Source organism: Heptranchias perlo, chromosome 14 (assembly GCF_035084215.1).
Source record: "Heptranchias perlo isolate sHepPer1 chromosome 14, sHepPer1.hap1, whole genome shotgun sequence".
NCBI lineage: Eukaryota > Metazoa > Chordata > Chondrichthyes > Hexanchiformes > Hexanchidae > Heptranchias > Heptranchias perlo.
Genome location: NC_090338.1, coordinates 34110449 through 34126820, shown reverse-complemented (window position 1 = coordinate 34126820; position 16372 = coordinate 34110449). Strand labels below are relative to the sequence as shown.

Sequence of the window (16372 nt, the reverse complement as noted above, 5' to 3'; positions counted from 1 at the left end):
GCAGCATTGCTAGATTTTACTCTTCCAGTACAACAAGTTCTCATTCTTTTTTGAGCTAGAATTGTCTGATTCCAATTTGCGAAGCTCCAGTGCTTTTCCTCATCTTCAATAGGTCAAGGGAACGTTTTTTCTGTGGAAGAGAAAAATGGTGGATAAATAAGTAGGGAGATACAGATCAAGAAATAAGAGGTTGTAAATGTAAACTAAAATTGATGGAAAACAGGTTAATGAAGACTACAGAGTGGGTGGGTGAGTGAAAGGTGCAAATATATTAAACATAATTTGTTGTTGCAGAGAAAATAAGTGCAATGTTCCAAGGTTAGACTGTGGCTAATCCAGCTTGTTTCATAGGGGCAGAAACAGAACTTCACAAACAGTACTTTGAAAAGCAGTTTCCTAAGCCAAGGATTGAGATAGGCCCCAAGTTAATTCATGCATCTAATTTCTACGTTTCCTATTTATAGTCCAAAAGGGTTTTGAGAAGATAAATAATGAACGATTGTTTTACTGGTTGGTAAATCGATAACCAGGCATAAATTAATTAGCACAAGGAAAACAAAAGACGTCATAAGAATTTTTTTCCACATCCTTATTAGAACATAAAATACTTTACCACAAGTTGCCTTTAGGGCAACAAGCACAAGTACTTGCATTTATTTAGTGCTATTTATATGTAGGAAAAGAATCTCTGGGCATTGTACAAGTCTGAATTGTGGTGGGAAATATTAGGAGAGATGATTGAAAAGGTGGGTTTTAATAAGGTTGCGAAAGGACTAGCGAGGCATTGAGTATCCGGGACAATGGGTGAGGCAAGTTGGGATACAAAAAGGGCAATAGTCCGAGGACCGAAGGATATCGGACGCGACATGAGATTGCAGATGCAGGGTGGGTTCTGGCCATGGAGGTATTTTATGACCAGGATTTTAAAGGGAGCCTGTGTAGTTCAGCAAAGCTGGAAGCAGTAGGCTAATGGGAATTAGTACAGGATAGGGTACAGGTGGCAGAGGATATAAGATTGTTTTAAAAGGCAGTTGGATAGGTAGTTGAAAAACAAGAATATAAAAGGATACAGAAAAGGACTGAGATGAGATTAGCGTTGATAGCTTGAGTTGAAACTGGCATAATAGTGCCAAGTAGCCTTTTTCTGTATTACAATATCTGTGAAATGGACAGCTTCTGTTTATGGTGTATTTACTGTAAAGGTGAGAGATATTAGTGAAGAACTTGCAAAGCATGATGGATATCTCCAGTTAGTGGTCAGGGTATTAAATTCCTTCGCATGGGTTGTATCTTCAGCAGTACTGCCGCTTTGACTTTTTCAGCTTCTATTCTAACCCGTCAGCAATAACTTGCATTTATGTAGCGCCTTTAACATAGTAAAATGCCCCACAGCGCTTCACAGGAGCGTCATCAAACAACATTTGACACTGAGCTACATAAGGAGATATTAGGACAGGTGACCAAAGGCTTGGCCGAAGAGGTAGGTTTTAAGATGTGTCTGAGGTGAGAGAGGTGGAGAGATTTAGGGAGGCAATTCCATAGCTTAGGACCTAGGCAGCTGAAGGCACAGCTGCCAGTGGTGAAGCGATTTAAAATCGGGGACGCGCAAGAGGCCAGAATTGGAGGAGCGCAGCAATCTGAGGGTTGGAAGGGGGAGGCCATGGGGAATTTGAAAACAAGGATGAGAATTTTAAAATCGAGACGTTGCAGAACTGGGAGACAGTGTAGGTCAGTGAGCACAGGGGTGATGGGTGAACAGCACTTGGTGCAAGTTAGGATACGGGCAGCAGAGTTTTGGATGAGCTCAAGTTTATGGAGGGTGGAAGATGGGAGGCCGGCCAGGAGAGCATTGGAAGAGTCAAGTCTAGAGGTAACAAAGGCATGGATGAGGGTTTCAGCAGCAGATGAGTTGAGGCAGGGTCCGAGGCAGCTGATGTTACGGAGGTGGAAGTAGGCTGTCTTGGTGATGGAGCAGATATGTTGTTGGAAGCTCATCTCAGGGTCAAATAGGACGCCAAGGCTGCGAGGGAGAGGGATGGAGTTTGTGGCAGGGACCGAAGACACAAGTTTCGGTCTTCCCAATATTTAGTTGGAGGAAATTTCTGCTCATCCAGTTTATGAAGATAAAGAGAGAAATTTTCTTGTTTTAGTTACAAGGTTGCTCATATAAATAGGATGAGGAAGGAATTGCATTGCAACTCATGTATTTATTGTACGAAACAATGATACCGAAAGAATTTAAGAATCTTGTAAGATGTTTTTATAGAAATACCTAATTGCTTCAGCTACCTTGTTTATTTGGAGTACAACCCAGTCGAAGCAACTTGAATATACTTTGCACTGTGATCCTAAAATATTTGTCTTTCTGGAACTAACCAGACCAATCTAAGCACTGCATAACGATGTTGGCAAGGTTGTTGACGATAGAAGTTGCTGATACCTGAAATCTTAGGTTAACAACTTGGAAGTTCACAAGGGCTGAGCGGTTACAACATTGTTCTTTTTAGCCTTGCACTCGAGTAGAGCTCAACTTTGGAACCAACAGACTGTTTTTATATTTTCAACCTGAGAAAATTTCACGGTTGGATCGAAGGACACCATCAGTTCATCTTTTTCCCTTTTCTTACTGTATTAGCAGTTCCTCTTCAAAATGCTTATCAAATGTTACCTTGAAGAGATGTAAGCTAACAGCCCCTACAACCTCCCTTAGTAAGCTATTCCAAAAACTGACCACCCTCTCAGTAATGTTTTGGTACCTCCCACCTGAATCTACCTCTTGTCAGTTTATATTTGTATCTTTTTGTTCAGCTGCCTTGTACCAATTCAGATAGCCCTGACTGATCCTCTACACCCCTAACCCTTATTAATTTGAAAACCTTAATCATATCTCTCCTTAGTTTTCCCTCCAATGAGAAGTCCCAGTTTTTTGAGCTGACCCTCTATTTTATTCTCCAGTCCGTGGTTATAATTTTAGTTCTGATCTGCATCTTTTCCAGCTCAGCTACATCTTGCCTGTAGTATGAGTTGCAGAACTATACACTGTACTCTAGATGTGGCCTGACCATAGGTCCATATAGTATCTAATGATTAATTTGCTTAATTCAGTCTTCCTCTTTTAAACAACTTAACATTTCATAAGATTTTTTGACATAAATCAGATATTGAAATCAGACATTGGCTTAATGTCTTGATGGATCTATCTACTCTAAAACCCAGATTTCTTTCCTGATCCATTTTCCTTGGTATTTTGTCTATAATCATCCGATTTCCCCTGCCTGTTCCACATCCCTAAGTGCATGACATTGTTTTTTTTGCAATGGCAGCTAGGGAGGAACCAAAATGTAGCTATTTTGTTTAGTCTCAATTTCTCAGTGAATATTGTAACATTACTTTTCATGCTGAAGTGACTTATAATTTAATGAGTTGTCTGTGCTTGTATGTCTCATTAGCAGACCATTAAATACCGTACGTATATTAGCTGAAGTTCTGTTGAATCATTACTTAACTGATCTGGCATTTCTCTCCATTATTTCAAATTACCTTTACAGACTTTGGAGCAATTGGGTATTTTTGTTAGTCCGAATATCTGAAATAAACAGCACTGTGCAATATATCTTTTGAATTCCAACATTTAAAAAAAATCCCATCAAACTAACACTCTTAAGCCTCCACTTCCAAATTCTCCTTCCCTTCAGGATTTCATTCATGTATAATCATAGTAGTATATGTAACAAAAGTGGCTGATATTAATTACTCATGGCTTTTTGCTTTGTAACACCTCATCCAAAAAGTGTTTTCTTGTGTTATTTTCAATCAATATGCTGCATACATCGCCTCTGTATAAAGTCCACATAATTTACACTGACACCTCAGTGCAGTACTGAGAGTGCTGCATTATCAGAGTTGCTATCTTTTGGATGAGACAGTAAACCTGACAGGAGTCCTGATGTCATAAAAAGTGCAATTTGAATGCAAGTTTGTTGTTTGTTCCAAATGATGTAACTCATCAAATCTGATTGCAGCATGTTTTAACATATTACATAATGTTATGCTGTGGGCATTGGAAAATTATTGATTGTGAATGAGAGCCATTCATAGTATCATGGTAAGTACAACATAGGCTGCCGTTTGGCCCATTGTGCCTGTGCCAGCTCTTTGAAAGAGCTAGCCAATTAGTCCCATTCCCCTGCACTTTCCGTATAGCTCTGTAAATGTTTTCCCTTCAGGGGACATAGATTCAAGGTAAAAGGCGGGAGGTTTAGAGGGGATTTGAGAAAGAACTTTTTCACCCAGAGGGTGGTTGGAGTCTGGAACTCACTGCCTGAAAGGGTTGTGGAGGCAGGAACCCTCACAACATTCAAGAAGCATTTGGATGAGCACTTGAAATGCCACAGCATACAAGGCTACGGACCAAATGCTGGAATATGGGATTAGAGTAGACAGGGCTTGATGGCCGGCGCGGACACGATGGGCCGAAGGGCCTCTATCCGTGCTGTATAACTCTCTCTAAGCAAGGTTGTTCTTTGCACTGGTAACCTGTACAACTGTGAAGGCTCTGCGTTTAAGCCCACGGGACTCGAATTAAATGTACCTGGATTGGTTTCCACTTCAGTATTCGATTTCTTCAAGTGGAACCACAATTTATTCAACTCTGATTTTAGTAGGTTTGTTTTTGATATGAAGTTGTATACTTTACTATGACTGTTCAAATTAAACATTTTTAATTTGCATATCGTACTTCACAGTATGTTGGACTTTATCATGGTACTTTAACACTTCGTAGTGACGCTAACAATGATATGTAGACAGAGTTGATAGCAGATTGAAATGACTTTCAGACTGGTCTGTAACCCCAGACCCTGGTTTCAGACCTAAACTGCAAATCTTAGACCACAGTATAAAAGCGGTCCTCTGCAGTTTGGATCCCAAAGGGCAATGTTAAGCAGGGCTCGGGAGGGAAGTTTTTGTGTTGATCCCTCTATTGGTTGTCTCTCCTTGGTTAAAAGTAATCTTAACTGCTTTATCTTTTTCTAGCTTCATGACTCCTTTGTATGCAGCTATTACAATATTAAAATGCATTAATATTTTTGTATAATCTGCTAGTCATATACTTTTTCTATTTCCTATTTGGTATACTGGGAAGGAACTAAAACAGGGATCACATCTGTTCCCAATTTAGCAGTAAAGCCATGTAATCGCAATTGCAATTTTTTTTCATAGTCAGAATGACTATATGTCATGAAGCTAGAACTTCAAGTTGTTACATTGACATAATTTAATGTTTTTTGAGCTACATCTACCTTTTAATTTCTCATTTTAATTCTTGATATTGTCAGGAAAGGTACATTTCTCAAAGCAAAAACAAGGGTCAACTCTTTTTGCCCAGCCAGCTACTAAGATTGCAATTTGTTTAACAGCAAAAGAAATAAACATTTAAAACATAGCAAAAAGAGGAAAATCGCACACTTAGTGACTCATTAGGGTGTTTAACTCAGTAAGGTCCATTGAAGTGTGTGCCTTCATGCCTAACATAGAATTGGTTGGATTTATTATGGGTTTTCCCATATATTCCAACCATAAATTGCTGACCAAGTACATAGTGTACATGCCATTTGGATAACCGTATCAATATAGTGTTGGTTTGATGCAGAAAATTTTCTTCCTTTTTCAAAAGGGTTTACCAAAAAAGCCAAGACCAGACACTTTTGTCATTGGAAATGGATTGAAGAAGAAAGATTGGCACGATGATGAGGCAATCAGAGCAGATGCAGCAAAATCAGGTATGTATTTATCAATAGTAGTTTCCAACTGTCGTTCCTGAAGAAAGCTAGCTGGTTATGCAGGAGTGGTTGGGTTTGATAAATGTACTTGCAAAACTAACCACCTTTTATAGTTGTGAAATAAACTATGGACCTACGCAAAACTTAATTTTTTTAACTTGTTCTGGTAAATCTCTCATGGTATTGCCTGTGGCAATTAGAAGAGTTGGTTGGGAACTAAAGAAAAAGATGGACATTGGAGAGACTTAGAGTGGGCTAGGAATTGAAGAAAATGAGGCACAATTCAGGGTTAAAGAGCAGGCCAGGAATGGAAAAGAAAATGAAGAACAATGAGGTGGTAGAAAGAGTTGGTTTGGAATTAAAAAAGAAATGGGTTACAATTGGGGATTGAAGAATGGGCAGGGAATAAAAGAGGCACAATGTGGGGCTTGAAGAGCAGGCTGAGAATGAAGAGAAAGAAGATAGAGGGACAACAGGGTGTTGACAAAAAAAGAATATCTGGTATTAGAAAGAGCTATATGAAGGGCCTTAAAGTCAGGACTGGAAATGAAGAGGAAAATATGGAGGAGCAACAGGAGGTTGGAAAAAGAGGTTTGGGGGGAAATGCTGACTGGGGCGGGAATAGGATTTGGGGCATTAGGGCTAAGTGCAGAAAAAAATTCACGAGGCTGGGCATAGGGCATGATGTATTATGAGGAAAACAATATCAGACAGAAAATTAAACATAGAAGTTGCTAGATGAAAAATTACCACGGTCCATCTCGATCACCTTCTACCATCCTGGTAGTCACATGATACAACAATAATGAAGTTCTTGTCTAATCATAACAATCAATCTGTATCAATTAGTTTACCACAGACCCAGAAATGACCCAAGGAAAACCCCAGTGGTGGAGAGCTTTGAGAATGATAGGTCCAAAGTCACCTTTTTGCTCCCAAGCTATACTTACCACTCGTTATATCTCAAATTACTCATATACTGCATCCCAAAATGAAAATGTTTCTGAAAGAAATCCATCTAATTTGCATTTGAATGAACCAACACTAACTGCTCCCACCATCTCCCTGGGGAATCTGTCCTATAGATTGACCATTCGCCCACTGAAATATTGTTTCAGCAGATTAGTTTTGAATTTACTCCCCTTCCCCCTTCAAATGCAGACAGTGTCCCCTGGTTCTGCTATTCTGGACAAAGTCATGGTCTACATTATTCCAGTGAGAACATGCCCAATTTACATAATCGCTATATATGAACAGTGGGGCTACGACGGAGCTAAGCACCAAACCAGTAGGAATCTCTGAACAGGGCTAGGAAATTTGAGAGTGGGAGCTAGCAACCGTTTAAGAGCAGGATGGGGACATTTCAGAGCAATAATGTGCTGCCACCAGGATGCAGGGTCAAGGTCAAGATCGGATTTGCGAATTTAAAGAAAAGGAAAGTTGAAGGATGTGGATATCAAAAAGTTCAAATAATGTTTTCAAAAATTGAGAAGCTACATGAACTTAAAAAGGAGAGGTTGTAGTAGGACAGAGAAAGTTCACAATGTACCAAAAAAAACCACTTTTATAGTTATAAAATGAACTACCTACCTATGCAACACTGAAAACTAAGCTCTGAGAGATGGGCAGAGGTGCTGTCTACTATTGGATCGTGACATTGTTGACAGGTAAATAGGGAACTTTCATCATAAATGTTGATTTGAAACATTGAAGTAGATGTGTTAGTCAAAATTGTGACAAGAAGTTACATTTTTAGAATAGGAAGCGCATGCATACTCAAGATTTTAAATATACTTCAAAACAAAAACTGCCTGTTGTGTTGCCCATGGTCAGTTGATGAATGTAAGTTTTGTTCATGGACAAGATGGGAACGAGTTGGGGGAAGTCTATCGAAATGTGCTTTGCAGCATCACCTACTGGCCACAGCTTGCAAGTTCATTGTTACAGGCAACTGTTTACATACAGGGTTTCCATTCTAAATGTTTAGAGGTTGTTTCAGTATTAAATATTGATGTAAAAGTGTACATATCTAGATTTTCTAAATATCTATCAATCCAACTAGTTGTAATGGATATTGTATATTTTCAGTGTCCTTTCAAGTTTTGACTTGATTGATTCCAGACTTGTTCATTAATTTCATATACTCAAAAACTTGCCATTTGAAAAGTTAATGGATGGTACAGATAATGACAAATATAGTTATCAATCAATTAAATTTTTGACTTTTTTTTCTCCTGTTTGGAGTTGGGGATTTTAAATGAATACAGTGAATGCCCCTGATTTGACTTAAATGAAAAATTAATTATGAAATGGATTCCACAGTTGCTTAAATGTTCCACTATATCAATCTGTAGTTCAGAACTGATTTTAATTCTGCACTCCCAACATCCAATTAAAAACTGTACCATTGATGCCTATAAGCCTTCATTATAATTGTTTAGTGTCTTTTGGTGACTTCAGTCTTATCAAATTCAAAGTTTTTCCTTAGGTTTTGCCTTTTTTAATAAAAGAGAAATGAAACCAATGTAAAATTGAACATGAAAGCTTTTACTCTTTTTATTGGTGAGATTAAAAAATGGAATGATCTACATCAAACTATAAAATGAAAAGTCTTGCATCTAGCATACATTTCCCAAATCATTTCAAAAACACCACATCTCAAAAGTGTCACAGACTCATAGGTTACAGCATGGAAGGAGGCCGTTCGGCCCATTGAGTCCATGCCGGATGCAAGAGCAATCTAGCTAGTCCCACTCCCCCGCCCTTTCCCTGTAGCCCTGCAATTTTTTTCCTTTCAAGTACTTATCCAGTTCTCTTTTAAAAGCCATGATTGAATCTGTCTCCACCACCCCCTTGAGCAGTGGCATTCCAGATCCTAACCACTTGCTGTGTTTAAAAAAAAGTTTATCCTCATGTCACCTTTGGTTCTTTTGCCAATCACCTTAAATCTATGTCCTCTGGTCTTTGACCCTTCTGCCAATGGGAACAGTTTTTTTTTATTCGTTCACGGGATGTGGGCGTCGCTGGCAAGGCCGGCATTTATTGCCCATCCCTAATTGCCCTCGAGAAGGTGGTGGTGAGCCGCCTTCTTGAACCACTGCAGTCCGTGTGGTGACGGTTCTCCCACAGTGCTGTTAGGAAGGGAGTTCCAGGATTTTGACCCAGCGACAATGAAGGAACGGCGATATATTTCCAAGTCGGGATGGTGTGTGACTTGGAGGGGAACGTGCAGGTGGTGTTGTTCCCATGCGCCTGCTGCTTTTGTCCTTCTAGGTGGTAGAGGTCGCGGGTTTGGGAGGTGCTGTCGAAGAAGCCTTGGCGAGTTGCTGCAGTGCATCCTGTGGATGGTACACACTGCAGCCACAGTGCGCCGGTGGTGAAGGGAGTGAATGCTTAGGGTGGTGGATGGGGTGCCAATCAAGCGGGCTGCTTTATCTTGGATGGTGTCGAGCTTCTTGAGTGTTGTTGGAGCTGCACTCATCCAGGCAAGTGGAGAGTATTCCATCACACTCCTGACTTGTGCCTTGTAGATGGTGGAAAGGCTTTGGGGAGTCAGGAGGTGAGTCACTCGCCGCAGAATACCCAGCCTCTGACCTGCTCTCGTAGCCACAGTATTTATATGGCTGGTCCAGTTAAGTTTCTGGTCAATGGTGACCCCCAGGATGTTGATGGTGGGGGATTCGGCGATTGTAATGCCGTTGAATGTCAAGGGGAGGTGGTTAGACTCTCTCTTGTTGGAGATGGTCATTGCCTGGCACTTATCTGGCGCGAATGTTACTTGCCACTTATGAGCCCAAGCCTGGATGTTGTCCAGGTCTTGCTGCATGCAGGCTCGGACTGCTTCATTATCTGAGGGGTTGCGAATGGAACTGAAAACTGTGCAGTCATCAGCGAACATCCCCATTTCTGACCTTATGATGGAGGGAAGGTCATTGATGAAGCAGCTGAAGATGGTTGGGCCTAGGACACTGCCCTGAGGAACTCCTGCAGCAATGCCCTGGGGCTGAGATGATTGGCCTGCAACAACCACCACCATCTTCCTTTGTGCTAGGTATGACTCCAGCCACTGGAGAGTTTTCCCCTTGATTCCCATTGACTTCAATTTTACTAGGGCTCCTTGGTGCCACACTCGGTCAAATGCTGCCTTGATGTCAAGGGCAGTCACTCTCACCTCACCTCTGGAATTCAGCTCTTTTGTCCATGTTTGGACCAAGGCTGTAATGAGGTCTGGAGCCGAGTGGTCCTGGCGGAACCCAAACTGAGCATCGGTGAGCAGGTTATTGGTGAGTAAGTGCCGCTTGATAGCACTGTCGACGACACCTTCCATCACTTTGCTGATGATTGAGAGTAGACTGATGGGGCGGTAATTGGCCGGATTGGATTTGTCCTGCTTTTTGTGGACAGGACATACCTGGGCAATTTTCCACATTGTCGGGTAGATGCCAGTGTTGTAGCTGTACTGGAACAGCTTGGCTCGAGGCGCAGCTCGTTCTGGAGCACAAGTCTTCAGCACTACAGCTGGGATGTTGTCGGGGCCCATAGCCTTTGCTGTATCCAGTGCACTCAGCCGTTTCTTGATATCACGTGGAGTGAATCGAATTGGCCGAAGACTGGCTTCCGTGATGGTGGGGATATCGGGAGGAGGCTGAGATGGATCATCCACTCGGCACTTCTGGCTGAAGATGGTTGCAAACGCTTCAGCCTTGTCTTTTGCACTCACGTGCTGGACTCCGCCATCATTGAGAATGGGGATGTTTGCAGAGCCTCCTCCTCCCGTTAGTTGTTTAATTGTCCACCACCATTCACGTTTCTCTCTATTTACTCTGTCTAGACCCTTCATGATTTTGAATACCTCTATCAAATCTCCTCGCAACTGTCTCTGTTCCAAGGAGAACAATCCCAGCTTTTCCAGTCTATCCACGTAACTGAAGTCCCTCATCCCTGGAATCATTCACACCGTAGCATTGCACCTCAAAGCATCATAATTCTATAAGAGGCCACAAAGAGTGATTATACGCAATTATGTATTACCAATCCAATACAATGTGAATAACTCAAAGTGGCAAAACATGCAGATGCAGAATGAGTGACCATCAGGAAATCAAATAGTCAAACCCTTAATTTTTTTTCCCAAAGTTATCTTTCACTAACTGGCAAGTACCAGAAAACTGACTAATCAAATTGCTCAAGATTTCAACACTTATTGTCTCCTATTTTCCATCACTCAGGTTAATGTTTTTATCTATAGATAATACAAACAAAATTAGTCTGAAAGTCATTAAACTTGGTTACAAAATTGGTTGCTTAATGTTATAAATGCATACAAGAATACCCTCCGATAGGTCTACCAATCTGTCTGAAACTTGGGGCTTATGTTGGAGGTTTCACTTGGTCCTGGATGTTGGAACTTTGCAGCAGCTGTTGACAAATCATGTGGGTGTGCCTATCGTGGAAGTTGTAGTTTTCACCCTGCTGCTGAAGAACTACAATACGCACAGAACTCACACCCAGGTAGAAAGGGACTGAGGAAATCTAATTCCTGAGGAAAAAAATCTGTCTCCGTACTAGAGTGCTACCTTACCCACTTAGCAAAGCATTGCAGATGATCGATTTTGTGATATCACTGCTTGGCATTTGTCAAAGGGAATGAAACCAGTCAGAAATTGTGGTTCATGTAGGAACCAATGACATGGGAAAGAATCGGATGGAGTTCTTTGTAGAGGGAGATTGAGGAATGTAAGGAAAATGCCCTGTAAATTTCCCCATATATATTCTCAAAATGGAGTATCAGATTGAAGGTGTGCAACAAAATTACGTCTGGACCCTGATGGAATTATGGAATATTATAAATGGTTAAGAGCTGTGAATGCCTGTGAGAACCAGGCATTTTCACAGACCAGTGGGAAACATAATATCAAGGCGACAGACCAGAGATAGTTCAGTGAAAAGAAACAAACTTACAATTCTTCAACTGACAAACACTAGTTCTTTGTTCTGTTGGAGAAGGAAAAGGTAAGGGAATAAATTACCACCTGACATGTCTTGGTCCTGAAGTTGACAGCAACCGGAGTGACTGGAAGGACATGAAAATGGTTGTTTAAAATGATTGATTCCAAAAGAGGTGAATTGTTCTGACACATTGGTCAATTGAAGGGAACGGCGGTTTTTCCTTTTTGAATTTAAGATATATAAGATTGTCAGTTATTGGTTGGAAGGTAGGAGACCTTAAGGCCATAAGATAGGAGCAGGAGTAGGCCATTTGGCCCTTCGAGCCTGCTCCACCATTTAATGAGATCATGGCTGATCTGATTTTTACCTCAACTCCAGTTTCCTGCCTTTTCCCCATGTCCTTTGATTCCCTTGCTGATCAAAAATTTGTCTAACTCAGCCTTGAATATATTCAATGACTCAGCCTCCACAACTCCTTGGGGTAACGAATTCCAACGATTCACGACCCTCTGGGAGAAGACATTCCTCCTCATTTCCGTCTTAAACGGGCGACCCCTTATTCTGAGACTATGCCCCCTAGTTTTAGATTCTCCCATGAGGGGTAACGTCCTGTCAGCATCTACCCTATCGAGTCCCCTCAGAATTTCATATGTTTCAATAAGATCTCCTCTCATTCTTCTAAACTCCAATGAGTATAGACCCAATCTGTTCAATCTTTCCTCATAAGACAACCCTTCCATACCCGGAATCAACCTAGTGAACCTTCTCTGAACTGCCTCCAATGCAAGTATGTCCTTCCTTAAATAAGGGCACCAGAACAGTACGCAGTACTCCAGGTGTGGTCTCACCAGCACCCTGTACAGTTATAGCATGACTTCTCTGCTTTTATACTCCATCCCCCTAGAAATAAAGGCCAATATTCCGTTTGTTTCCGGATTACCTGCTGCATCAGTATGTTGACATTTTGTGTTTCGTGTACAAGGACACCCAGATCCCTCTGTACCACAGCATTTTGTAGTATTTCTCCATTCAAATAATATTTTGCTTTTTTAAATTTTCCTCCCAAAGTGGATGACTTCACATTTTCCCCTTCATAAAACCATGTTGACTCTCCTTGATTGTATTATGAGTAGGGATAAAGGATTTGTTCTCTGGCCGGTTGTGAGAAGTGGTGTTCCCCACGGATCGACACTGGGGCCTAATCATTTCACCATACGTATTAATGACTTTGATGAAAGAATAGATGTGTATATGCAAGTTTGCAGATGACACTAAGTTAGGAGACATGGCAAATTGTGTAGCTGGGAAGGGGACATTATAAAGGGATACAGACAAAGTAAATGTAATGCTTGACTGCTTTGACAGTGTATTAGGGATGCTCTGAGCTAATTTGCATATTAACCTGGTTATGGCCAGTTGCCCAGGTGGCACAATAGGAATGAAAGAAGCAGCTCCTCTGGGTGACCGCAACTATAACATCTGGGATAAATCAATATTAAGGTATATGACTTTTTAAAAAAAACTTAAGGACTAATTAAATAAGAGTATTATGCATAAGTACATACCAAGGACTAGTAAGGGCAGATTTAAGAAATGTGACACAAAATAGATTAATAAGAAACAAAAATTCTGCAAAGCCAATAAGGAGACGGATGAGGGACCTTGGGAAATATAAAGGAACTCCAAGAAATCTAAACAAAAAAGTGATTAGAGGGGAAAAGATGGAACTAAAAGTGAGCATAGTTGTGGAAGACAAGCATAACATCAAGCGCGTTATCAAAGAATTGAAACCCCTTAAAGTTCGACAAGAAAGGCTGCTGCACAAGTTTAAGGCCATAGGTATCCTAGATAAAACTTGGAGGTGGATAAAGAAAAGACTGAAAGAGAAAGAAGCAGGTATTGGTTAGGGAGTGATGTCAAATTGTGATGCACTGAATAAAGCGTCCCATGGATTGGTGTGGAGCCCCCGATGTTTCTGATTTATGCAAACAACCTGGATTCAGAAACATAATATAAGTTGGTCAGATTTGCTGAAGATATCAAAACCAGGGAGGGCAGTAGAATTTGAAGAAGGACCTCGACAACACATCTAACTGGGCAGGGTGTTACACAGTGGAAGAAAAAAAATGGTATTGAATTGGAATCGAGTAGAGACCAAAACAAACCTGGGAGTAACAGTAGACTCAACACTGACAGCCTCCAGTTACAGAAGAGCAACAAGTAACAAAGCATACTGAGAAACTGAATATTGGGGAAATCAGTGAAGTACAAATTTGCTGAAGTTGTGCATTATTCCAGTTGTGCCACTTTAAATTCTAACAGATACAAAGGGAACATCCAAGCCCTGGAAGCGGCACCAAGAAGTACCATGAGGTTGATCCTTAGTGTCAGACTAATGGATTATGAGGAAAGTTTAGAAAAAAATTGGATTCTTCAGCATTGAAAGGAAGCATTGATAGGCCATCTCATTGAAGTATTTAAAATATTGTTATGTGAAATAGAAAAAGTCAGTCTTGAGCACCACTTCATTAAACCATGCAGGATGAAGGAACATAGGTATAAACTGGTTAAAGGCAAGCTCAAGATTGATGTCAGGAATCATCTGTTCATGCACAGGATGATCAGTACCTGGCATCATCATCCAGCTAGAGTGGTGGATGCAAAATATCTGAAGTCATTTAAGGGGCAGTTAGATGCTGTGGTTGGGGAAGGGTGGAATGTGGTGGCTTTCAATGGAAGGATGGGCTGAATGGCCTACTTCATCTGTAGTTACCCTTTTTTGATTTTGGGAATGTTTTGGCAGCAGGAGCACTCTTCCCAAGAAAGTTATCAATGAAATTCTCAGCCTGATTTAAACTAACTCCAGACTGTACCATTTACCTTTTCTGAATTTGTGAGCAGCATCTTTTTCATACTCGCCTTTCTATTTCAATATAGTCATGGACTCAACAAAGGAAATCTGGACTCCATATTTATTTGCGTCTTAAGAGCTACATGCGTTTACAATTGCAAGTATTCAACTATACAGATTGCAGTCTTTCCAGCAGCATTGTGCAACAATACTTGCATATCAAAACTCTTGGCAAAATGTTTTCATCTCTTATATCCTCCAATAAAATTGAATTATCTCGAGGGTAATCTTGAGTTTTGGTTCTGCTTGATGTCTCTGCGTAGGTGTTTGGGATACCACTGGTCTGAAATGAGTCTAGCATTGTGGAGACAATGACCAAAACAGTGGACTAGTGATTAAGAAGTGAAAGGAATGAGCATTGACTATTTGGTCATGGGTTTTCTGGTGCAATTTTGTATGGAGTTGTTTTAAAATTAAAGTGATGAACTTTATGAAGAGTTCCTGGTGAGAATCTTTATGAAATAAAAACAGAAAATGCTGGAAATACTCCAAGTCAGGCAGCATCTGTGGAGAAAGAAACAGTGAACCTTTCAGGTTGATGACCCTTCATCAGAACTGGAAGAAGTTGATGATTAAACAATTTTTAAGCAAGTACAGAGCCAGAGAAAGGTGTGGGGAGGGGAGGAAAGAATCAAAAGGGAAGGTCTGCAATAGGATGGAGGTCAGGAGTGATTAAATAACAAAAAGGATGATGATGCAAGGCAAGGAGGGTGATAATTGGACAAGTAAAGAAACAAAAGATAGGTCTAGTGGAGCTGTAAATGACAACATGAGAACCATTACCAGCACCTGCTGTCTGAAAAAATTTTCCACACCGTTCACCTGAGGAAAGAGGAAGCCTCCGCAAGCTTGTGGAATTTAAAATAAATTTGTTGGACTATAACTTGGTGTTGTAAAATTGTGTACAATTGTCAACCCCAGTCCATCACCGGCATCTCCACATCATGAAAAAATGGGAGCAGAGGTTATGATCTGAAGTTATTGAAATCAATGTCTCCTCTGGAAGGTTGTAAAGTGCCTAATCAAAAAATGAGGTGCTGTTCCTCGAGCTTCTGTTGAGCTTCATTGGAACAGTGTAAGAGGCTGAGGACAGAGATGTCAGAGTGGGAGTGAGATGGGGAATTAAAATGGCAAGACCGAGGATTCCCCTCCACTATAGTTGGCAGTGCCCTCAACCGTGTCCGTCCTATTTCCCGGACTTCTGCTCTCGCCCTTCCCTGCCCTCCCAGAACCGTGATAGGGTCCCCCTTGTCCTTATCTTGCGCCCCACCTGCCCTCCGCCAATGCTATCAGAGATCTTCCCTTTTGTTCTTTCCTCCCCTTTTCCCCTAGTTCTGTACATACTTAAAAACTCTTTAATCTTCAACTTCTTCCAGTTCTGAGGAAGGGTCATCAACCTGAAACATTAAACAGTTTCTTTCTCCACAGATACTGCCTGACTTGCTGAGTATTTCCAGCATTTTCTGTGTTTATTGCAGATTTCCAGCTTCCGCAGTATTTTGTTTTTGAGACTCTTTGAAAGAGTACCTCGTAGTTTTGGTGTCTTATGCAGATTTTCAACATAAACTGGGAATAGCAATTAGATAAAGAGGGAATGAGAGCGCTAGAAATAGATAGAGGGACATCAATATTGCAATGTGATGGTGTAGAGACAGATATAATACTAGGATGGAGAGCACGCCAGCCAAGATTTAGAGACCGGGACCACAACAGATGAGGAGAGACTGTACTG

The 16372-nt window shown here is 41.0% G+C and overlaps 1 protein-coding gene across 1 annotated transcript in view; it reads left to right on the top strand.

The window, feature by feature from the left end:
- Positions 1-16372, top strand: part of LOC137332419 (polypeptide N-acetylgalactosaminyltransferase 10-like) — an 84690-nt gene that overhangs the window by 13118 nt on the left and 55200 nt on the right. The window contains exon 2 of the mRNA XM_067996238.1: positions 5675-5780. Coding sequence (XP_067852339.1) covers positions 5675-5780 — 106 coding nt within the window. The remainder of the gene's footprint in view (positions 1-5674; positions 5781-16372) is intronic.